Source organism: Natator depressus, chromosome 2, assembly GCF_965152275.1.
Source record: "Natator depressus isolate rNatDep1 chromosome 2, rNatDep2.hap1, whole genome shotgun sequence".
Taxonomy (NCBI): domain Eukaryota; kingdom Metazoa; phylum Chordata; order Testudines; family Cheloniidae; genus Natator; species Natator depressus.
This window is the reverse complement of record NC_134235.1, coordinates 207379617-207405780: the sequence shown is the minus strand read 5'-3', so window position 1 is coordinate 207405780 and position 26164 is coordinate 207379617. Positions and strand designations below refer to the sequence as shown.

The 26164-nt window shown below is 40.8% G+C and overlaps 1 protein-coding gene across 5 annotated transcripts in view; it reads left to right on the top strand.

Annotated features, from left to right (window-relative positions):
- Positions 1–26164, top strand: part of HDAC9 (histone deacetylase 9) — a 542743-nt gene that overhangs the window by 275249 nt on the left and 241330 nt on the right. For 4 of the 5 annotated variants that reach the window (XM_074945808.1, XM_074945807.1, XM_074945811.1 and 1 more), the window contains exons 7-8: positions 12642–12773; positions 17871–17986. In XM_074945808.1, coding sequence (XP_074801909.1) covers positions 12642–12773; positions 17871–17986 — 248 coding nt within the window. Of the gene's footprint in view, positions 1–12641; positions 12774–17563; positions 17682–17859; positions 17987–26164 lie in introns of all 5 variants that reach the window. The other variant, XM_074945812.1, reaches the window with a different exon arrangement.

Here is a 26164-nt window from a genome sequence, read left to right as displayed (position 1 = left end):
GGAAAGTAATATAAATGAGAGTGATACCTCCCTGTTGGCTTTAACTGTTAGAAATGCAAAGCATGCTGAAATTGTACATAATTCTCTTCCAAAGGAAAGGAAATAGCATTTCAATGCTTTTCCTCAGTGTCTCATTGAGTTATGGTGGTGTACAATTATTCCAGCTAAATTACTCTACCAGATGGAAGGTTACATTGTATATTTAGCTAATTAAGTTTTAGAGGACTGGAATTATATCCCAGAACAAAAAGAGCATATCTGAAAGTAAACTTGTTTTAATTAAGTTCATTGTGGATGTGCAGTATCTATGCCTAATTAAGAGTTTAAACAGGTGGTTTTCTCTCCCCTCCCTTTGATTAACATGACAGTTCCTTTTACAAAATCAGCCTTCATACCTACAGAATCATAGGAATTATTGAAACATATGTTTAACAAATATTCAGGGCCAAATTCAGCCTCCACTGACTTCAATGGAGTTGCACTTTCTTATACCAGAGCTGAATTTGGCCCAGAGTTATCCATTCTGAAATCAAGACATATTGCTTTTTGTGTTTAGTTTTCCTGGCATCATGTACTGCTATAGCAAAGTCCCTACATGCTGACATTCTGTCTTACCTTTGCACCATACCTAAGCAGTATGCCTAGATAGTGTAGACTTCCTGAGCTTTCATCTACTGAGGAAATTAATGTCCTTTTAAATTTGGGGAGAAGGTGGTGATGTTTAATACTGGGCTTCTACAGGCTGGCGAAATACAGTGTTGTAGTTTGTTGCCTGCCATCAGATGAGTTATCACTGTTGGATTTTCTCCTAGATTAATATCCCTGGGATTTAATCATCACATTAAATAATTCCTTCTTGTGTGGGGACTAGAGGAAGTGAGCATGAATATTCTGCAGTCTACAAGTCAAGCATCTAAGGGTCAAATTGTGGCCCTGCAAAAGCTTGGAGTGCCAGGGTAAGGGGATTATCTCTGGCACTTCTTCAATGGAGAGAGTCATTTTGCTTGTGTAAAGTATAATGACTCCATGGATGTTAGGGGGAGTGCAATGGGGAGTGGGACTAGCTAGTTACACTCACACAAAGTGTAGCTTTGTGTAGTTTCCCAGCTAGCACTGTTGGGTATACTGGGGTGGAAGAGGGGATGATGCTAATCCAATGCAGGGATATCTCCTTTAAACCAAGCACTGCCAGCCATGAGCCTGACCAGTGATGAGCTGCCAAAATCTTAACAACCGGTTCCCTCGTCACCCCACGAGGGGGTCGTAGCCTGCCGCCCACCCCCCCGGAACCCCTGCCCAATCCACTCCCCTCCCCTGACTGCCCCCGGAACCGGGCAGGAGGGTCTTGTGGACCACTGTAGTGGGTGCCCACTCTGCCCCGCCCCTAAGAGCCAGAGAGGCCTGCCAGGGGGCGAAGTGGGGAGTCCCAGCGGTGCTTACCTGGGGTGGCTCTGGCCCTTAGGAGTGGGGTAGCAAAACTAGGGTGGGAGCAGGGGGAGCAGCCGGTTTGCCCACTGTTCACATCAAAAGTGGCGGCTTGGGCGCCGACTTCATGGGTGCTCCGGGGCTGGAGGGCTGAGACGCAAGCGGCAGCTTCGCGATCAGGCCCAGGGAGGCGGAGGCGAGCTGGGGTGGGGAGTGGTTCCCCTGCGCGCCCCCCGTGTTACCTGCAGGCGGCCCTCCTCGCGCTCCTCTGCCCCAGCTCACCTCTGCTCCACCTCCCTGGGCCTGAGCGCAAAGCTGCTACCTGCTTCTCAGCCCTCCCAGGCTTCCCGCAGAGTGGAGCAGAGGTGAGCTGGGGGCAGGGTGGGATGGGGAGCTGCCAGTGAGTGCTCTGCACCCACCAAATTTTCCCCGTGGGTGCTCCAGCCCCGGAGCACCCACAGAGTTGGCGCCTAAGGCGCCACTTTTGACCAGTTGTTAAATTTAGAAGCCTTTTTAGAACCAGTTGTCTCTCGCAGGACTGGTTCTAAAAGGGCTTCTAAATTTAACAACCGGTTCCAGCGAACCAGTGCAAACCGGCTCCAGCTCACCACTGAGCCTGACCCAAACCCTAACTAACCAAATCAGGGCTGTCCCTCACACAGGTGTACTGAGAGGTACTTGACTTCCTGCACCTTTTTCCTCCCATAATGTTAAAGTGGGGTCAAAATTTCTAAATTTGAGGGGTAAGGGAGTGGGGAAGTTCACTATGAAGTATTCATGATCTCCTTCCCCCCCTCCACCATATTACAAGACTGTTTTTTAATTTATCTATTATTCCTCTGTTTCTTATAGCAGACAGGATCCTCTTTTAAAATAATCTGGCTTTCCCTGTGATGCCACGGGAAAATTTAGGACAAGCCAGTAAATCACAGACTTACACCATAACTTAATATAACAAACTTTTCTGTAGGCTAACACCAAAATTATGGGTCTGATCAGGGAAACACTTCATGCACATAGTTCTTATTGAAATTGACTTTTATTGGAGGCCAGTACATGGAGTGGTTACATACAAACTTATGTGAAAGCAATGTGAATAAATAGCTCCATTGCATAAACTACATAGTTATCTCACCCCACTAATGTACGTAAGCCATGAGCTGAAATATATCCAAATTATGAATGGTATGAAGGGGAAAGAAAGAGACACCTCAGTTTTGGCAAGGGCAGTTAATGACCTGGAGCTAGGTATGCACATGTCTAAGACTCCAGGAAACCCCAAACAAAATGTGGTCTATGCGTCCTACATAATATGTATTAAAGCTCTATAGGTAAAATCCCAGGCCCCATTGAAGTCAATGGGAGTTTTGTCAAGGCTGATGCAGGGCCCAGATCTGGCATATACACACATGGCAAGAGCTCCCCATAGCCAGGGAATTCTCTTCTGGCAGATGGCAGCCAGAATCTGTTGCCTTTGCTTCCCAAGTGACACAAAGAGGCCAAATGTCAATAGAGAATCCAACCCAGTGTTCATCATTTGCTCCACCTCCCTAGATTTAAAAGGCACCTAATTCTCTGCAAGAGGATATGGTACAATATAAAATATATATACCTAAATCAGCAAAGACTTAATGAGCCAAACTTAATGCTTCCTGGGATGGCCAGTGAAACAGATTTTACATTAATATGTAGACTATAGAGAAAAACAGGGAGGGAGATTCTAAAATGCATAGTAGAAATTTACAAATGGGCTTGAGGGAAGATTTCAGTTCTGAACCTTCTTTAGGCTACAGACGAAAAACAACTAACCTTGTTAAATCTGCTTCCATAGCCCGAAGAAAGCTAAAGGGCTGAAATATCCCTCTAATCTAATTAGCTGTTTTTAACATGTGTTTCACTAACCCTGTTTTTTTATTTAGGGGTTGAATATTTACCTTAGCCTGAGTAAATAAAGCATTTTACCTTTTACAAAACTAAAATAAAGCAAAGGGCTAAAAGGTTTCACATGTGATCAACATTCCCTTTAAACCAAGCGGCTGATCAGGAAACAGTTTCTGTGCATGCTGAAAACACATTAGGTGATGCAAGCCAGAAAAATAAAGCATCTTCATCCTTCACCACAGTACATGATGCTTTAGCCTTGTTGGGACCACCCAACAGTCAGGCCCATCCGAATGGATGCTCCATGTAGTTCTTGGAAAAGCTTTAGAGGAAATGGTGCAAATGGCTCTCTCTCTCTCATAAATCTAACTTTAACCTGAAATGGCATTTTAAAATATCAGAATTAAATATCAGAATATCAGAATTAAAGAACCTTTTAGTATAGTGTGCTGGCATTTTCCAGAGCGCCAGCCATGAGAGATGCCCGTAGTATCCAAAGAGTTAACTCCCCATTACTGGATCTTGTTGGAAAGTGACGTTATAAGCACAGAGGTCACTTAGTGAATCATAGGGTTGGGAGAACTAAATGGCATATCTTGGCCTTTAATAAATACAGATATTCTGAGGTAGCTGAAGAGGCTGGGGCAGCTTAAAATAGCAGCAGCCAGAAACCACCAGGCAGAACAGTGAGTATTTATGCCTCTCCCAGAACCTAGTGCACCCTGGGATGAAGTTGAGATCCTCACACACCTCCAGTAAAGTAAGGGCTACTGGTAGCTCTCCAGCAAGCCACTGAGGGAGCAGGAAGTCAAAGCTGGCAACCCTCCTCTCTGAACCCCTTTCCCTCAGCTCTCTGCCATCTTTGGAAGGGTCCTGGGCATCCCAGAAGCTTCAGGAGGGAGCCTACAGCAGCGTCAACTACTCCTTGCTAATGGAGGTGTGGTAATCTTGTGCCCTCTATGCTGTCTAGGTTATTGGGAAGGACTTGGGAGCTTCTGGTCCCTCCTACCTCAGAGGTGTTTGTGTATGAGTGTATTTCTCCTGAGCCCTCTTTCCACCCCTGCCTGCCCAGACTCTTGGGAAGCAAATATGCTCCTCTTTCTTCAGCTGTCTTCACTGGAATGGCATGCTGATGAGGTGAAATGAGGCACTCACCTTAGCCTCAGATTCTTGGCGTGACACAGGTATTCCTCCCTCAGCTGCCTTTATTGGGGAAGTGTGTATGTGTGTCCTTCCCCCGGATCCTTTGGGGACAGAAAAGGACAAAGATGCTTACCCCCAGTAGTTTTTTGATTGCTGCTCTTTGAAATAGGAGCAGTCCCCTCTCTTCAGCAGCCTCAGTTTCCCCAAGTATTGCTGTGGCTGCCCCACCCATATTGATGTACAAACATACCTAAGTCAGGATGCAGGCTCAGGCTTCTGGAAACAAAGAATTAGGAGAAGAATTGGGGGCCCTCAGTATAAAACATTATATATATTTTTAAAAGACTGTCCATTTATCTTCCCTGACCTTCACTTTTATAGAATGTACCAGAGGTACATGTTATCCCTTTTTATTATATATGTTAAACCACTCTGTTTTAGGGATGAGAGTATATTAAAACCAGTTTTGTATTATGTTAAGGTTTCTTTTTTATTTCAGTAATTGACTGGTAAATTGCTCCAGTCTAAAGCATCATCTTGCTTATTGAAAATCAGCCCTTGAAAATGTTATTGCCTTTATTGATACTTCTACGATATAACACTGTAAGTTTAAAAACAATTTAAATGATTAGAAATACAACTACTAGTCATGTCAGCAATTTTATTTCTTTGTCAATACAATATAATATATTATGGTAATACCACATAATATATTCAAAATAAAATATGACCCTCCATGCCCCAAATAAAATGGCCATCTGTACCCAAAAATAAAGAGAAAATACCAACAATTTTTTAAAATTACTAAATAAATAGTTTGCTAATTCTTTATCTTTGTCGTATTTCTCTTTGTGGACTTAAACACATCACAACATTCCTTATTATTATTTCTCTAAATGAACTCAGGAATAGTGATTTTAGCATGAACTATAGGGAACAAATTTGACATTCTTACATGGGATGCAACAAATCTTGGAAACATACAGAAGTTGCTGCCTGTTAAATTTAAAAAAAAAAATAAACAGTCACTATTGCCAAAGTTAGTGTCAACTACCTCTGCTTCCCTACGATTTTCTAAAACCAGCCTATGAGCTAATAAAAGGAAATGCTTTCACTATAGATCCACCCTAAGCCTTGACAAAAGCTCACTTTCTGCTCCTCAGGTTTCCTATATATGGTTTTAGCCTCAAGATGAGGACCGGCTCACTATACCCCTATCCCATCCCCCATTTCCTGCCTTGGTTCATTAAATGCTGATTTGAAATTGGCACATACTTTTCTAATACAAAAGTACTACTGTTTTCCAGGCACCATCAGAAAGCAGTGTACTATTATCTGTTAAACACCCTTTCTTTATAAGGCTTTCCCCCTTCAATGTTAGGTGTTTTGATTCCTCCAACAGGATTCTTAAATATCTGAGTATGTTCAATTAAAGAAATAGTCAAGGTAATCCTATCCAAGAAATCTCAGCCTTGTTTTCACATTGGGGAGTGATCCAGTTCTTGGGCTGCATTCTTTAATGCCAGTATCTGTACATTGCAAGTAATTAAGAACACTGTAATATGTGACATGATTTCAGTGTATTACTTTTCTGTCTCCCATGCTTGTGTTACATCATCACACTATTCATGAGAGACTGGGCCTACTTGGGATATCATACAGATGAGTAAGAGGGGTGATCTCAGTGAAATCATCTGTACTTATGTACAGTGTCATATTTTCTTTCTAATGTCAACAGTATAGGATTGCTGCTCTTTGCTGCAGTACTGTCTCCCTACAGGTACTGGCTACCTAAGTGTGAACTGTTGTATGTCTCACCCAACCATTAAGGAAATTTCCACTTGCCCCAGAGAGCAACTTGCAATGGTGTAAGGGGTGGGCGTCACAAAGTTTTAACCTACCATTTGGTTGAGTCCACCCCATTGCGACTGGCTTCCTTGCTAATGGTTCATACAGCTCTATAGCAGGGAGTAGTAACATCATCTCCTGCAAGGGTACTCAACAGCCACCTACCTCAAAATTCCAAAAATTCATTCTGACGTAACCCACCCTCCTTCCTCTGGGACCAGAAACATCAGCTCTGCAGAACTACCTTCCTCTCTCAGCTGAAGGAACTCGAGCACTCTTGCTATTGCTCTCAGCTGACCTCCTGAGTTGCCTATAATTCTTATGTGCTGGTTTAAATTAAAAACATGTGTTGTATGATTTCTAGGTGTAGCCCATTTAGAATAGATTGGAGAAATAATATCGAATGATATTATGGTCAGCATTTCAGTAGACATTAAGCAAACTGATAACGATGGGTTGCTAAACTGCCAACATTACTGAAATGGCCCATAACATTTTAGATCTGAACACACACTGCAAATGAGAGTTGCACGTGCAGAATGATTCTCTAGTGCATTGACACTCCACCAACTGTCTACCACCAACCTCTCTTTTTGCTTCCTTTTATCCAAAGCAAACTTGAATAATACATTTTCCCTTCCTTAAATTGGGGAGATACCAGCAAAACTAGACACAAAGGGCTAGATCCACAAATGGAGTTAGGTGTTGCAACTCCTAGCTGCCCTTCTGCCCAGTAGAATTCACAGCCCCAAACTGAGTGCCCAGGCTCCATGCATTGTATGGGAAAAGTTAGGCACCTAAGAAAGGGATTCACAGAAGCCAGCAAGGAAGCCACTTAAACTAGCCAAGAATGTGGGAGATCTGTTTTCAAATCCCTGCTCTGGAGCAGGGACTTAAATCCAGGGCCTGCCACTTCCCAAGAGAGTGCCCAAATCACCAGGCTGTTGGGTATTCAGAGACAAGTCTCTCTATCTCTCTTGTTGAAGCTGTTCCACTTGGCATAAATAATTAAATATCCCCAGTAGTTAGGGGAACTCACCTGGGATGTGGGAAAGTCAGGTTCAAGTCATTGCTCCAATGAATAGTTAATTATTTATACCAAGTGGAACAGCTTAAAAGGGAGAGATTGAGAAACGCACCCTAAAATACTCATTGGCATGGTGGCTAGGGCACACAGTTGGGATCTGGGTTCAAATTTCTGCTCCAAATCAGGCAGGGTTGGAGTTCAGATCTAGGTTTCCCACAGCCCAGGGTTGTGCTCTAACCACTGGGCTGTTGGGTATAATGGGAAATAAATAGCCAGCCCCACAAAGTCTCATACCCAGCTGTCTTTTGTGAGGGTTAAGTCATGCTCAGAGCATTCCTACCAGACTGGCCCCTATATGTGAGATAGTCAGGGAACACCTAGTTTGAGAATCCTGCCATAGCTTAGGAATGAGGTAGGCACCGAGTGACTCAGCAGTGTCTGAATGTAGGTGGTTTTGCACATGCCCACTTGCAGAAACTTAGGCACATAGGGGACTTTAGTGGCAGAAATTTAGGCACCCACAGGCTAGGCAGCAAGACAGTGAAGGTTTTGTGAATACTAGTGGCACCTAAATGTTGACATTAGGTACCTAAAGAGGCATTTAGGCACCTAAGTCCCTTTGTGGATCTAGCTCAAAGTGCTGTGCTGACTGGCAATCCAAAAGCTTGATGGAGCTGAGAGCCAGATGCAAATTTCTTTACAAGCTATGAGCTAGATTCATCTCTGGTTTATGCTGGTTTCTTAGTCAGCGTAATCCCACTTCTGCCTCTGCCACCAGGGATGCTATGGAGGCCCTGAGAGAAACTTAAGTTGCCCTATCCCTGTATAGCTTCCCCAATGAAGGGCAATTGTGGAAACACCTCCTGCCCTGATTTAGGGATGCATCCTCCTTGGCATGTAAGGGACTGCTGGTTCAGGAAGGTGGAATTTGCGCCATCCTGTACCAGCCAGGCTGAATCTAGCTGTAGACTCTTGTTAATGGGACTACTCATTTGCTTAAACTTAGGCACATGCTTAAATACCATGCTGAATCAGGGTCTTAATGCATCAATGAACCACTATATGGAGTCATAAAAGTCTTTTTTCACTGATAATGGGACATAACAAAAGTTACTTCTAAGAACCAATAGTTAAACCATCATACCAAATACTCATTTAAAACCTACTACTGAATAAGTTTGATACTTCTTTAGCATCTTTATCCAAGGATCTCCAAGCACTTTAGAAACATTAATTAAATAAAGGGATAATGAAATGTTAAAAATTATATAGTATGAATTACTAATAAAAAAGCTTGAATGTCAGAAGTGAAATAATGTAAACATATAATTTACTTTTCCCTATTTTTTATTTTAGTTTACTTGTCAGCATTTCACTCAGTTTAAACAATGAAAATTTTAATTTTACAAATCATTTATATGAATACTGAACCATGATAAACCTTTTTTAAGAACAAAGACTATATTTGGAGTCTAAACTACCTGACTGTATCTTTTTAACGCTGACAAAACAGCTGATAGGTGCCTGTTGTTACAATCTTTTGATACCAGAATAAACTGAGGCCTGTGGAGATTGTGGGTGAAATCCTGACCTGTTGAAGTCAATGAGCATTTTGTCATGACTTCAGCAGGGCTAGGATTTTACCCTGTGGGCTTTTCCAAGATAACAGATCAAATTGATATCTCAGCCAGGATTAGAACCCAGGACTGTTTCCTCAACCCTATACTCTAACAATCAGCCCTAACACCCTCTTCTTGCTGTATTAAAATCTGAGTTTTCACCTCTTATCATCAAGAGTCTTGTCTGGCATAGTGCTCTGAGTTTGCTGCATTTCACAACAGATATTCAAGAAAGTCTTTTTCTGAACCTCATACTCTTTAAAGCTTTAATTTTTATCTTTTATTTGGAATATTTAAAACTGGGTTGTTTTCTTCCTCTTCATTTGAAAATTTATTGTTTTCATTTAAATAATGATATTCCTCTTTTATGCAAGGGTTTTCTTCTCAGCTGGCGCATAAACTCAGATATCCACATAAAAAGACTGCCATCTCTGTTTATGTGATTGATTGAAATGCAGAGTGTGATGGCAACATGATTAAAAATAGAAAGGCAATCAGTGTGACTGGGCATGAAATACATTCATATACAAGTGGAACTTCTCCCCAGTGAACGCTGAAGAGCTCTTTCTCTGGACCCAGAGGATTTACATCACATTAGTTAGTCACTGGTATGGAAATCATCTCCTGCAGCTTGGGAGTTTGGAGAATTATAAATAGAATGAACCCTAACCGCAAACTGAGTCAGCACAATATATGAGTTACTTTACTTCCAAATGCAATTATAACTAGATGAGATTCATGGTCTGAGCACACATAGATATGTTCCTAGTACACCAATGTAATCTTATCACACGTTAATTTGTAAGTTGACAGTTCTGTATCAAAACCATATCTTTCTAAAGAAATAAATCAGATTTGCTTTCCTGTGGATGAGTCATATAGTGACTGATAAAGTGTAAAATCAAAGTTAAATTTAAAGTTTTCTTCAAAGATTTCTAGTTTTGTATCAGGGTGCTATATAGTTCCCCTGAAAGCAGCACACACTGTAGACCACACAGGAGGCAGTGTTCTCTCAGGAACTATTTAGCACCATTAGAAGAGGTATGACAAATATTGGCTAGAGATATTGCAAATCCAACCAGTCCTGAGTTTACTAAACATTTTGTACCACTCTTGAGCAGGCGAAATGGCACCCCCATTGATCTATCTCAGGCATTTTGAATGTGCTCATCACTTTAGAAGCTCATGGAACAACAGGAAACAAATGCCTTCACAGTGCACGTGAGAAGAGAGCTGGAATTAGAAATCCAGGCCCCACTGAAGTCAATGGCAAAACTCTACTGACTTCAATGTAGCCAGGATTTCATCTCTTCTTTTCTTCCTCCATTTCTAACTCTGTGTGAGTGTGTGCGCATGTGCACACACACACACACACACACACACACACACACACACACAGGAGAGAGAGCATGTGAGAGATAGTTAGAGAGTGTGTGTGTGTGTGTTAGAGAGAGAGAGAGAGAGAAAACTGATCCTATTTTCCAACCCTCTACGTGTTAAGATATTGATGAGCCAAGATGCATGGCCAGACAATGAAACATAAACAAATTCTACCCTAAATTTACCTACCAGGTGGCTGCACTAATCCTTAGCAGTCTGTTTGTTACAGGCTTACTTAGAAGAGCAGATAAATGGGTACATGAAACATTTTTTCATATTAGAGATGCCACAAATTAATAAACACCACAAAACCTGGTCTCTAGCATTCATATTCAAAGACTTGTCCATTCAGTAAAGGAAAAAGGTGGAAGAACTTGCCAGAATTCATTACATATATAATCCCTAGGATTCCTGGCATTTGATCTTACTTCTTCCTTTTCAGACTGAGTTTATATTTTCATGTATCAATATTCTCAGAGTACGGCAGTAAATGCAGTTGTTTTGGTGCAGTTATTCAGAAAATACTGAAGGTTTCGGGCTCAGAACTGCTCACTAAGAAATGCTCTCCCAATGGGCTTTGATATAAATTATATGCCTATAAGAAATCAAAAGGCCTCAGCAGAAGCTTTTTGCTATTTCTACCATCAGACCAAAGTCTAAACCCAGAAGGGGATTCCCAATGAGACTGTTACCAGTTTTCACCTACAGTAGGAATGTAGTAAAATGAAGCTTTCCTTGGCCTCTGGATAATTTTAATAATAAAACTGCATATTAATAACCCACATTTCTGCTGTTTGTTCACTGCTATAGAAAACTTTGTCTATCCTTATGTTGAGATACTTTTCTTTGTATCACAGCTGGGATGAGAGAGAGAGAGAGAGCGAGAAATAGCAGGGATTTCGCTAAGGACTGGAAACAAAAATAAACTCAGTGGCTGACTAGTGAAATTTCTTTCTTTTTCTTCTTTAACATACCCACCAAAATGCCACTCTTATTATAAATATCTTTGACAGTGTGGTAGGTCTGTACTCCATTAAAGAGAGGGAAAAGTATATGGGGAATATATCTGTTTAGAGACAATTTCAAAAGAACTTAAGGGTTTTAGGAGTACAGGTCTCACTGACTTTTAATGGGCTTTGTGCTGCTAAATCTTTCAAGCACATCTCGACCTAATACATTAGGTACATATATACTGTGACAAAGTTCCTGCTCTACCTTGGTGGGTTTTGCGCTTATTGGCGGATTTGCTTGCCTTGGAGCTTTATGGCAGCCCTCAGCTTGGCCATTTTTCTGAATTCACAGTCCAGGTCGACTCCTCCTGTGTCTGACCAGGAGTTGGGAGGATTTGGGGGAAACCCGGGCCCGCCCTCTACTCCGGGTTCCAGCCCAGGGCCCTGTTTAATGCAGCTGTCTAGAGTGCCTCCTGGAACAGCTGTGCAACAGCTACAACTCCTGGGCTACTTCCCCATGGCCTCCTCCCAACACCTTCTTTATCCTCACCGTAGGACCTTCCTCCTGGTGTCTGATAATGCTTGTACACCTCAGTCCTCCAACAGTATGTGTTCTCACTCTCAGCTCCTCACACGCACACCACAAACTGAAGTGAGCTCCTTTTTAAAACCCAGGTGCCCTGATTAGCCTGCCTTAATTGATTCTAGCAGCTTCTTGATTGGCTGCAGGTGTTCTAATCAGCCTGTCTTAATTGTCTCCAGAAGGTTCCTGATTGCTCTGGAACCTTCCCTGTTACCTTACCGAGGGAAAAGGGACCTACTTAGCCTGGGGCTAATATATCTGCCTTCTATTACTCTCCTATAGCCATCTGGCCCGACCCTGTCACAATACCATTCAAGTACTGTAGAATAATAACCACAGAAATTTATAAAACAAAGAGATTCAGTGATTTTGCTTAGAAGAAAAAAAGGAAATAAAAATAAAGTACTTTCTCTGCTGTCTCCTACCGTTGGCTCAGGGCTGCGGTAGGGGGTGGCTAAGGGGGCTTTCTAGAGTGGCACCATTTCTGGGAAGAGCATATTTTAAGCTTCTCCTTCCTCCTCTGGTCTGCTTAGAGGTTAGGTCCGACCTTAGGTATGAAGTGGTAACAGTAGTGGGAGCACCAGCTTTGCAACTGCCTCAGTCCTCCTCCCATCCACCATCTTAGGGTTAAGGCCATTTGAGGGGGCTGAGGAGCTGTAATTAAATTGCTCTCTCTTCTCTGATTAGGTGGGAGCTGAGTGAGCGGTATTTCAAGGATAGGAAGCACTGCTTGGTGAAACAGCTTTTTAATTTTAAATTCTCCATTTTCTTCTCTTAATTCCCAGCCTCAGAGCCCAACTTGAAGGTGCGTTCCAGGTTAAAACAGAAGGTGACAGAAAGGAGAAGCAGCCCCTTACTCAGGCGGAAGGATGGAAATGTTGTCAGTTCATTCAAGAAGAGACTGTTTGAAGTGACAGGTATCATATAAGGACTGGAGAGATTCTGCCGAAACTACTATGCTAGTTTAGAAGACCTGAAAAATAGTTTAATGGAAATGTAATTGTGTATTGAACATAGGTGTGGAGAGAGATTTCTCTGTCAGAAACGCAACCGTACTTAAGGTACACATACAGTACGTAAGGCATACAGTAATTTGCTTTATTCACTTGTGAGAAGGGCACTGTCAACTTAAAAATCACACTTCCATCAGGACACTTTTTCTTACTTATAATAATAAGTACAAAAACAAGGAACCCATAGAATTGTTGGAATAAAAAGAGATTAGAAGGAAAAAGATTCTCTATTATTCCTGTCTGTTTCGTGTGTGGGTTGGTAGCACTTTGTGTGTAGTCAGTGTCACTGGTTCATTGCTGGTCTCGCATCGCTCTCCTGTACTGCTCTGTGGAGAGTGTACAAGCTCTTCCTCAGGCTCTGTAAGAGGCTGTTTAGTAGTAGTAGCAGCAAAGCTGAAATGTAAACTGAAAAGGCAGCTGTATGTACAGAGTGGAAGAGGAAGGAGGGAGGCAGGAGCAGTCCATGCCCCTCCCAAAAGACAGCAAGGGCACAGAAAAGCCGATATAATGCTTTAAAGGGATAAAAGAATGCTTTTAAAATACTAATATATACTATGTAAAGGTTGCACTATCAGAAAAATAGATTAACAATACTTAATATAAACAAAATTCCTGTCCCTTTAATTTGAACAAGAAATGAATGAATAGCTCTCATCATACTCCCAGCTAAAAAGGGAATACTAAACCCAAATAAATCTCTTCGAGAAAAGCAGACCTTTAGGAATGTAGAGAACGAACAGTACACAGATTTTAACAAATCAAAGCAGTAGTTTAACAGGCTTGCGAACAGCTCTGAAGCCAATACAATTTAAGGTCCTGATTCAGGAAAGTACTTATGCACATGCTTAAATCCTATTAACTTCAATGGGACTTGGGCACATACCTAAATAATGTCCTGAATAAGTATGTTCTCTCAAACTAAAACAGGACAGAGCATTATTTGCAACACTCTTATGTGTGTGTGTTCGCTTGTTCTTGGGCTCTTCTAACCAAGAGGAGCGGAGCCGGATAACAGTATTCTAATTAATGCATGGGTAATAGACACAGATTTAATTTATCTATAGTTGCTTAACTAAAGACTATGCAAAGCATACTCACGTCTTGAGCACACATGGTTAATCATCCATTAAGTCAAGAGGAGGGCTGGTCCCCTGTTGCAACCTGAAGTAACCAGCTGCAGCTCTCCCCATTGTCAAATGCCAGCTGCATGCACTCAGAGCTAGAATGATTGAGAAGCATCTGGCAGCTGACAGTGCTGGAGAGGATGCTCTACTGCAGTGGTTCTCAAAGCCGGTCCGCCACTAGTTCAGGGAAAGCCCCTAGCGCACCGGACCGGTTTGTTTACCTGCCGCATCCGCAGGTTCGGCCGATCGCGGCTCCCACTGGCCGCAGTTTGCCGCTCCAGGCCAATGGGGGCTGCGGGAAGTGGCGGCCAGCACGTCCTTTGGCCCGCGCCGCTTCCCGTAGCCCCCATTGGCCTGGAGCGGCAAACCGCGGCCAGTGGGAGCCGCGATTGGCCGAACCTGCGGACGCAGCAGGTAAACAAACCGGTCCGGCGCGCCAGGGGCTTTCCCTGAACAAGCGGCAGACCGGCTTTGAGAACTACTGCTCTACTGTGCTCTTGGCTCTCAGCAGCAGCTCCTAGTGGAGGGAGGGAGGCAGTACAGTGGCAGCCACTGAAGGAACTCTGGAGCTCAGTCGCCAGAGGATGCTGCTGGAGACCTAATGACCTTCATGGGACCTCTGAAGTGTAGGGACCCACAAACCATATGAAGCTTTCTGGATGGGAATGCATGTGTCTGTATACAACTCCACTGAAGTAATTGAAATTCCACCTGCTTTTTGGCTTTGTGTGTTTTCCCAGAGAACCGAGATATGCTGTGTGAGAGAACTTGTACTCTTTTTTTATAGAGGGAAATGTTCCATAATATTCAATAGCCCTCAGTGGCACTATTATGTCTTATGTATCTGCCAGCTTAGTTTATAGTGGGGTGATCTGACAGTTTAGTTTCTTTTGGAGTGTGCAGGTTACAAATTCAACCTAAGTCTTTGGGATGTCTTTCCCTGTGTTAGGCTTTCTCTGAATTGAGTGATCTCCCAGGATTAAAGAAATGTCTGAACATTTTGAACAAGATGGGCAAAATAAGAAATATCATCTTGATGATTTTTCCAAACACGGCGGAGGATACCTGATTCCTTAGAAGTGTTGCTTGGATTAACAATTTTGATGAGTGAGAGCTGATGTTTTCAAAAGAAAGAACTTGAAATGAGGGCAACTCTTCACAACCTTTTTGAAATCATATGTTTGACCACTCCTCCTGGTTCCCTTTGTTTGAAAATGTCAGCCTTAATTGTTTTTGATTTTAAGAACTCACCAAGGTATTATGTGACTTGAAGTATTTACAGACCTGTTTAAATATTCATTGGCACATTTTTCAGTCATAGCAGATGGTGCTGCTAGTAATTAGAAGGGATTTTTTAGCAGTTATAACATAAAAGTTTTGCACCTTAGGGAGAAAAGTTGCAGAGAGGAAAAAAAATGCAAAGTGAAAGATTTTAGGTTAATTAAAATTGGTTTTGAATTCCTTTCCACACATTTGAACTAAGTAAATGAAGAGGCCAGTTATCTTTGGATAATAAAGTATACTTTTGCATATTATGTATGCTCATAAAGTGGTTATATATGTTTAGCGTTAGTGTACCATTATCATATATGTTATCTTGGAAAATTATGGCTGAACTTTTCTTTGAAATGTCCCCTCTGCAAGCACATTGGAATCCAGACTCCTGAACATGCAGACATAGGATGCTTTCAGGGCCTGGCCCATTAATCTGAATAGAATAGTAGAATCTACAATGTCTGGGCCTGATTCCGATGTCACTTGCTCTTGTTTGACACCACTGCAACTCCACTGGATCACACCTGGTTTACACTTGTTTCGATGTGATGAGACTTAGGCCTTGTGTATATAAGGGTGCTTGATTACTCCTCAGCTGGTTATATACATCGGCATCCATTAGTCAAGGAAGGGTTTAATTAAATCAGTGCATCTCACTGATTTTACATCACCATGTAGATATGACACAATATAAACAAATTAAGTTCCCTGTCCAATAAGTGCAGTTTTCAGGACAGCTTTTCACAGGGTTTATTACAGACTATGGGATTGTGACATGGGTGCAAATGTAAAAAAAATCACTCTCCTGTTCTTAATCTCCAGGGAGCAGCTGAATACAGAGCTTTCCATAATATTGCTGTCTGACCAAGATATTCCCAATTAATTTCACAAACACTGGTGTTAAGTGTAATTGCTGAATTTGTTGGGGATCTAAGGGTTGGCATCTTATTGCTGATTCTCTCTTTACTGACACTCTTTCCATATATTTCTAGAGTGGCCCATTCCTTTGTGATACATATATTTTCAAGTGAGTTTCAAAGTAGAACATTAATGATTTTAGTATAGAGCATTACCTATAGTCATAGTTAAAGTACATGACTGGGTGTTGGCACGTTTCTATTCTAATCTTGACTCTGTGACTGACTTATTATCAATGATTGCTTATATTCCTGAAATTATATTCCCAGGACTCACTTTTTACAAGGTTGCCATTGACTTGTTTGTGATTTTTTTCCCCATCATACTTTGTATAACCCCCCCATCGGCTAAAAGTACAGCTGATCAAACATTTTCTGTTGAATCCTTTTTTAGAAAGAAAATGGCTTTTTGACTAAAGTAAAATTGATACAAAAACCCCCAATGATCATAAAGTTGTTAGAATCTGAAAAGCGAGAATTATGAGTTTGTGGTTTCATTTAAAAAAAAAATTAAAACCTGAAATATTTTTGAGCAAAAACATTTCCTGACCAGACCTATATTATTAGTTTATTGATGGGACAGTGAATTGCAGAAATGTACTCTAGCTGGGAGTAGGAATGGTTCCTTAACGTCACCAGCAAAACTTCCGTTTTCTTCAGTGACAAGAGGAGTGGGGACCTAACAAACTGACCCCAAAAAGAGAGCAAAGAATTGGTGATAGCCATAAATTGATAGCTCGCTAATTAAAGAAATTCTCTAAATTATCTTAATTTTCTTGAGATAGTTTGTATGAAAGATGTTCTATAAAATATTCTTATCTCTGCTAACACCATACAATTCTGATTTTAGTTATTTATATTCTTTCCTTGTTCTGTACAAAAAACTCTCGTCATCAGTATAGGATTTATAACAGTAAGATGTGATGAAGATCAACTAGATCATTAAGTCCATTCCTTTACAAGTGCAGAATACCTTCCCATGGTATACATCACCGATAGCAGATGTATCATTTCCTAAACTGATATTACCTTTCGTCTTAACCAAAACTCCTGGGAGCTTTTTCACCAAGCCCGGGTAAATTATAGCCCTCAAAATGCTATTTTAAGATTTTGTATGCTGCAAACAGTCCCTCATACCTTGCTGACAGAGATGTATTGCAAATGGTGTATTATTTTTTATTGGTTACTCATATAGAGGTTAGTTCACAACTAAATACTCCGGAGCCCTTCCCAAACAGCAAGGGAATGACAGTAGGCCTCATGAATTGATGACATGTTATCATGACCTTTGCAAGTCTACTGTTTCTGTCATTTTGATCTCTCACAGAGGCAGAAGAGTATGCAATAAAAAGTACTTCCTTTCCTTTTTCCTCATTAGGAGTTCTGTTTGTACATCTCTGCCTGCCACTGAGTAACTTGCCATCTTTGCAGGAAACTCAAGTAATAAATTCCCCCTTTGTGCAGAAGGGATCAAGAGGAGAAAAGTATGAAACTATCTATCTTTTTAAGATTGCAAACAAATTGGGACTGAGAGAAAATCCTTAAGACAGTAAAAAGTCCATTCATACAGGAAAACTATTCTTCAACAAAAGAAAGACTATGCCATAAGCAATATATTGTTCATTATAATCGCAGCTGGATTTCTGTGTTACTTGTAAATTCATGTGTGCTTAATCTTTTTTCAGAGTCATCAGTTACTAGCAGTTCTCCAGGAACAGGGCCCAGCTCACCAAGCAATGGCCCTACTGGAAGTGTGACAGAAAATGAAACCTCACTTTTGCCATCTAATTCTCAAGCTGAGGTAAGAATAATACACTCAGTCCTTTTATTGACCAGGTAATTGCTTAGCTTTTTAAAGTTGGAAAGATTCCAAACAGCACCTTAAAGACCATAGTTGCTCTCTGATTTCCTTCCTTCACCTGGAAGTCACAGTAACTGTGTGTGAAAGAGAAACTGTCTTGTATTTCAGATGGCAGTGGAAACTGGTCTACGGCAGAGATATGATGGTGCTGAGATACATTGTGGAATGACTGTTTTGATATATCATAATGAATATTGGCATCTTAGAAATAATGAAATCCCATGAAATAACACCAGTGTTTCTAAATATTAACATAAACAACTGATACGCAGGATACTGCAAAGTACTTTGCTTTGGAATCTTATTTGGAGCAAATGATACTCCAGCAAAATGCTTTATGCTCTCACACACGTATAAATGTAGGGCTAAATTTTATCTGCTTTAGGGCTTGTCTACACATGGAATTATTCCTGAGTGACTATCTCTGATTAACTCCAGGTGTGTACAATCCGAAATAATTCCATGTGTAGACAAGCTCTTACTCATGCTGAGTAGTACCTTGCTCTGTAAATAGTCTTTTACAGTTTATGCTAGCTAAGGTCCGACCCATTCCTGTTCTGAGTTCCAGTCTGGAACAGAGGAATTCTGGAAGTTGTAGCTCCCTGAGGAACAAGGGAACTGTAGGCTGGTACAAAATATGCTGGGAAAGGGACCAGGGATATAAAAGATCTCCTTTTTGCTTGGTGTGCAGGGTACAGCTAGCTGGGGAGGTACTTCAGTGTCCAGGTTTTGAAGACCAGTGGTGGTACACCCAGAAGAGGAGTCAGAGAAGGAGCCCGGGGGAGCCGTACTGTAGAATAAAGGGAAAGGAGTTGTGGGGGCAAGACAAATATAGGAGGCGGCTTTGAGGGGAAAGTGAAGCAATGACCATTGAATTTGGAGTGGGCAGTCACCTTCACTCTTTGGGTTTCTAGGGCCAAAGCATGAGCTCCCCTGTGGCACTAAGGTGCCAGCTAGAAGGGCTTGGTTATGCTCCTCAAAGGAAGGAGGGTTACACAGGGTTACACAGACCGCAAAAAGAGGGCTATACCCAGAGTCACTGACTTGTATTGTGGACTTCTCGTTTACACAGTAGGATATTTTCGGTTTAGCCAAAGGGCTAAACTCATTAAACCGTGAAAGGGAGGCTCTGAGGAAACTGAGGCGGCAGCAGCCGTACCTGTGTCAGAGTGGTGAGACACTGTTACATAGTCCCATTAATGTACATGGGAATGCTCATACAATAAGGCACTACTCACTGTCAATAAAGTGGCACAGTGAAGTTATGATGGTTTCCAGTGAAAACATAAACCAGAAGAGTGAAGCATAGCTCATCAGAACTGTGAATAAAGAAATACAGCCTTACAATATGCACACTTCAGGTGTATTGCATCTTGTTTAATGTGGGCAGACCAACAGAAAGCACAGATATGTAACGTAAACTCCCCAAGTAATATATAGTAATTGACAACATTTACTGTTTTTCTTATTACTTATGTATTTGTTTGTTCTCCTACATATGTTTCTCAGAGGTAGTAAAATAATAAATTTAGGTGTTTTGTGGCAGCGTACTCCAGTAACTGAATTAAAAAACAAAAACAAAAGAGAGATGCTGTAATCTGTTGATAGCATAGCTGTGAAATAGCTTTATATCATAGTTGTAACTAGCTGGCCAGGTGAGTTTTGCTTTGTTAATTAAATAGAGATATACATTCAAATATATGTTCTTGCAGTATGTTTAGAAATTCCTTTCACAAGATAATGTATTTTGTTTATTTTCAGATATGACACACACACCACAACACATCCAGTAAGGCATAATTGGTCGTAGCATCCCTCCAACTGCTGACAAATGTATTAGAAATCAAAGAGCAGATTGTACGAGCTAGACACAAGGGCTAATAGCTTTATTAACGGAGAGAGCGTTCTCATCGATTCCATAATGTATATTAAACCTTTACTATTTCCTCCACTTATAAGGCATCCTGAACTGTAACTTTCTACTTCTTCCTGTCCCCGCCCTGTCCCAGCCTCTATTATAAACAAAGGGCAAGGAGAGGAAGAGGAGACTTGCAGCTTAAGATCCTGCAGGAATGATGCTAGAGGGGCAATTTCTTCCTCTGGGTTGTGCTTCCTGTGCATCTGCAGAGTGGAACCGCTATCTAGCAGACCTGAGCAGGTCTGTCAGATTTCCACTGCAAAAGGTTAACATCTCCGGTAAGACACTATGGGGAGGGGAAATGGAGTGAGGCACAAAAAGGTTGCTGCATATACCCGGGTGTTTGTGGGAACCCTGGACCTTTAGCTTCAAGGACCACACAACACGTAAAAAATTGCAAAAGGGGCTCATTTTAAATTTCCTCTGTAAAAATTAGTAAATACTTTACCAAAAATAAATAAATAAAATTAATAATAATAATTATGGAAAATTCAATTGCCATCTGAAAACTCACTGTGCTATTTGGAAACAAAATTCTCAGTGAAATAGAAGGATTTTAATCCTACTTCAAGTATATATCTCAACATAACCTTAATAATGGAGTCACTATTGACACCTCCAGAATGTGGTATTGACAACCATGTGACAAATTGTATTTATCATCATTGACTGCCTCACCTGCACTCTGCCCACTAATCCATTGCCCCAGGACTGCTTTTAACATTCCAAAACTCTCAGGAATGTCAAGCATCTGGCGTTATTTTAAAAATAAACTTTCTAAGGAAGTGGTTCCCTGTCCCTCAAAATGTGAATATTCTCCCTTCCCCCACCTCCAATTATGTTGGCCTAAGACCCAAATGTATATTAATCACTCCAGATGGGTGTAGAGTCCAATATCTTGTTACCTGTCAGAACAACAAACAGAAGTTCAGTGCTGTAGGATAGTGGAGTTTCCTAGTTTCCCCAGGGGCCAACCAGCATATACCTCTAGCCCTGGAAAGTCTTGAGGGATTAGACAGAAATGTCCTGACATTTTTTATTTATAAACATGATTTTGTCATTTTTTGAATTATTTTGAATTTTAGTCATTTTTCTCTCATGCTGAGTATCGTGCAGTTAGGCAGAGGGTATTCAAGGCCCTTACTCAGCAAAGCACTTACATCCAAGTTAACCTTAAGCATGTGAGTAATCTAATTGATCTCTGATTGATTTGGATGCTTAAAATTAAGCATGTGCGTAAGTGGTCTGCTGAATGCGGGCCCTAATGAACTGGCTTTAAAGGGATAAAAAAATAGCTCCCAGCACACTACATATGTATACACTCCCCCCCCGCCCCCCTAGACATTTGGAAAACATGCTAACTTGTGGTAAGCAAAGTTCTGCCTTACTGCATTATTGAATAATCTATTAGTTATCAGTTATTATTAAATGAAGGATGTGTGGCTGGAAGTCAGGAGTCTTATCCTCCGAGACATCATGTGTGCCCTTAGGCAAGTCACTCAGTCTCTCTGTGCCTCGTTTTCCCTATCTGTATAATAATTCCCTAACATAACAAAGGTGTGAGGAGGGTTCATTACTGTTTTGTAAAGCTCTCTGAGGTTTTTAGATGGAAGGCACAATACAGGTACTAATTATTTATTATTTTCCTCCCTCATACAATATTTGCAATGCACATGCCAAAGACAGTTTTTCCCTATTAATGCCAATACACACAAAAGGACATCTCATTCAATGCTAAGATTTGTATTCCACCCTATCTTCTGCAGCTAATGTCCATAATCATAACTATTTTGATGGCCTAGCTTGCTGTTAATTGTTTTATATTATCTACTGATTAAACAAAAGAGCATGCGGAAATGTGACTTACCAGAGTTTGGGCTAATGGAGCTATTTCTCCAGGTCAGTGGCAGGACATTCACCTCAAAAAAACTGGATTGGCTAGTTCAACCTCCAGCAGGGACTCTTCCCCATAATGAATTAATTGTGTGTGTGAACTATGATCCAGAGGGCAGGTAGGTGACCTCTGCACACTGATTAGTAGCCTCTCTGTGGCACAGAGAAAACAAAAAAGTTACATTGATGGCTAACATGTGGTTTTGCCTCATAGCCCCCGTATGGGATTGTAAAGAAATTCAGATTATGTATTGCAAAATATAAAAAAGTTCAGACCACAGACTAGTCAGTACAGTGGGATTAAAATAGTGTATTTTCACCTGGGGAAGCACAGCTTCAAATAGGGGTATAATAGGGGTGTTAATGCTATATTAGATGGAAAATCATATGGAATTGGATACTACAGCTACTTGAATACTTTGCCATTAATGCTAACACCACAAAATACAAAAGGGAATAATGATGCTTATTTGGGCTTATTTACGGTGTTTGGTACTCTGAATATTCTAGCTCCTAGACACTTGTTCACATCATTAAACCACCACAGATACAGTTTACAATCCGGTAGTCTCCTTAGCGGATGCGGAACTTCCAAAGCCAATTTGCAGCAGCTTCATCAGTGAAGAGCAGAGCCCTCTGGCCACAACCAAAACTGGCCAGTCTGGTGTGATGGGTAGTCTCTGTTCAGGAGAGGTTTGGAAAGACTGAAGCTCTAGGACCATTAGGACTGTATTCTGTGCATTGCTAGAACACTACATTGCAAAATCATCTTCCCTTGCTGTGCCAGGCAATGGTGGTATTAGTCTCTTGCTAACATGAAGGCTGAAATGAGCCTAAAAAGCTATTTTAAAAGCTGCGCTCTATGTGCTGGAGCCACTCACTTAGCTCTTTGGCAGAACACTTGGAAGCTGAAACCACTGGCTTCCATTTCTAGCTCCAGTCAGAGACTTCTTTACCTCACTGGTTACTTGATTGTTAATTTTGTGGTCCTGTGGGTGCAAACATTTTTCCATAGATCTCAACATCAGTACATTTTGATTTTATTTGATAGTTTATTAGTAACCAAACAGCTGAATATTTCTTCTGTAGTTGAACATTAACTTCCAGCTCTCGAATGATCTTTATCTAATCAATTTTTTGTCAGACACACAAAGTACAGAGGTTTCTAATAATAGGTTGTGTTCTAAAACCATGCAAAATGTCACTTGTTTTGCCGTAACCCTGCATGACTCACTCAGCTGTTGTTTCCTAATAGTTATTGTGACATTTGCAGTAAGTGTTGTATTCACATCCGAGTGGGCGTATGGCCGTGGTATTCATGGCGGCAAATGAACACTTTTTGCTGGGGAAAAACAGGTTGTGATGACAGAAGAATCATTTACCAGTAAAAATCTGAGTCAATACTGTAAATGATCACACTTTAGTGACTAGAGCAATATCAGTAATGAAATGTTGATTCTTTTAAAACATTTCTGCCTTAATCATTTAAATAGCAATCCCTTTAACCCACAGCGGGCAGTGTGGTAACCATTTATTTAAATTTTCTGAAAGCACAGAAGAGCACTGTGAGTAAGAAACCTTGCAGATAAACCCCTTGCTATCAATTTCTCTAATAGTGATTTCAGTAACCAGTCTGTTAAAAGACTTTCTGTCATTATATGAGCCTTAAAAGTTAAAAACAACTTTTATGTATAAGGTGCAATTATAAGTTTATTAGACCTAGGTTTTGTCTCTGATGGTTCAAGATTCACTGCGGTAACTATTTGTCTGTTGGAGCAAACCATATATTTTCAAATGACATGCTGTGCATGGCTAAATCCTGCCTGCCTTTCTCATGCAAGGATTCCCTATGACTTCATTGGGACAGCTTGCCTCACTAAGGCACCATTCAAACATACGTGCTAACTCTAAGCAGAGAGAGGGCCTGAGGCAAAGCCCAATGAAATCCCATTCATCCCATTCATCTCAATGGGCTTTAATTCAGGCCCATACAGAATCCACTTACATTTGGTGTACAGAACTTTTGGAGACTGGTATATTGAAGGTAATAGGAGAAACTGAACTGCCTGATTATATGGAGGACATAAATAAACACACATGGTATAAATGTCTCTTAAACCCATCTTGCATAATATTAGTTTATGAACCTCAGCTTTGAGAAGCACACTTAGTAGGTCTTCAACGGTAAAACTTTTAAGTCTCTAGCCAGCATTATGAAATTGAAATTCAATCCAAACATGAAAAAGGAATCTACTTAATTTTTAAAACTAACGAAAAGAATAGAAGTATAAAATAAAAGAAAGTTCTTACTTCTGAGTGCCACTTATTCTGACTGTTCAAAGCAATGGTAACTTCAGACACTGTGTCTGCAACTTGGAAGATTTAAAGCCAAAAGAAAATAGTCCCTTTTCCTCCAATAACGTGTGTGTGTGTGTGTGTGTGTGGGAGAGGGAGAGAGAAGTTGATATTAGACAGTAAAGCCACACACTGCTACATCTAATTACTGTACTTACATTTTAAGAATTAAGTGAACCTGACTGATAGGACTGTTTCTTTTAAAACACTGGCAAGCTGGAAATTCTGCCTCAACAAATGGATGTTGTGGGGGACAGGACTATGCTCCATCAGCTTAGGCTATGTCTACACTGGCAATTGAAAGACAAAATTTTTGTCTTCAGAGGTGTTAAACACCGTCCCCCCTTCCACTGTCCTCCGAAAAGACAAAAGTTTTGCCGCGACAAGTGCCAGTGTGAACAGGGCAAATGCTGCTCATTGGCGGTAGAAGTTTTTTTGTCGGCAGGAGAGCCAACAAACAGCAGCTACACACACTGCACAACTTTTAGTAAATGCATGGCACAGCAGCCTTAGTAAATTGTCTCTAGAGTAACACTTACAGTTGCTCAAAGACAGACATAGGCCCTGATTCCACAGTAACCTCCATGCAAGTGGCCCCCGAGTCAGCATAAAGCTCATTTCAGGATACGGGTCTCAATATGGGCTTAATCTGAGGGTTGTAAAACAAATACCAGTTGATTGTTAAAAGAAAATGACTATGTTGTAGAGGCATATTCATGCTGTTAAATTTCAGTGCAAATGTTATTAATAATCAGTTTTTTTAACACAGCTGTCTTATTACATATGCTTAACAGAACAGATTAGGAGAGATTCAGTTTTAACAGCCATGGCATTGCCTTTTAGTTGCTTGACTTATTCCTTAAATCCTATCATTTCACTCTTGTTCCTCAATTCACACCTTGGAATTTAACAGTGGCATATCATAAAACCAAAAAGGAAACATATATTTTTTAAATGCAGCACCATATAGATGCTGCAACCAGTACAAGTCTGATGATGTCCTAAAAAGAGGATTACATGTTTACAGCATCTCTTTGGGTAAGACCTTTATAGCATTTCACACTAGTTTTGTGTATTTTGGACATACTTCATTTTAATAATGTATATATTTGGATGTTATCAAGCAAGTGCAATTTTAATGGGAAATTAATGTAATATACAAATGAAGCAGTTTCTTTACACTTGCGTTCCATACAGTCCATATCTCTTCTCTTTCATATACTGTCTTCTAGCATTCCCAAGATACCAAGAGAAAATTACACATCGAGACTTCTACTGTTATTGTCTCAGTGATAGGTCTTATTTCCAAACAAACTATGAGGAAGGTTATGTTTTGGAATAACATCCTGTGTTTTTTGTGCAGCACTAGTTTTCAGTGACAGTCTGAAGTTGCATTGTATTAGCACAAGGTATTTTCAAAGTTAATTGATATCCCAGGTTTGTCCAGGGGAAAATCTACTGCTCCCCACAACATGCTTGACAAGTTATTATATTTACTTTAGTCAAAGCCCGAGTGTGCAGTATCCCTCTTGGAGGTGGTCTATTATTGGAGCCCCATATGCTTTTTGTTTGGGAAGAAAGCAGTCACTGTGTCATACTGTTACACAGGGTATTCTTTTTCAGGGATGTTGTTCCCTTGGGGACCATATCATGCCAGAGTTCCTAAGCCTAATAAGACCTTTGTAGCTCTTATTGTGTAAAAGTTCTGGGAGGGAAGTAAGAGTTAAACAGAAAATGTAATTCAAGCAACTATACTAGACCACATGTTGAAAAACATGACCATTAAAGCAGAATGGCAGAGGCTTCAAAAAGATTCCTCTTGCAGTAAGCATGTGATAATGTAACCTTTTTATGCTTCTTCCCACTGAATGTAAAATGGGTGCTTATGGGGGATCTTTTCAGAATACCTGTTTCTCTGTGCAGGGTGATTTAAAAAATCATATCAGAAATTA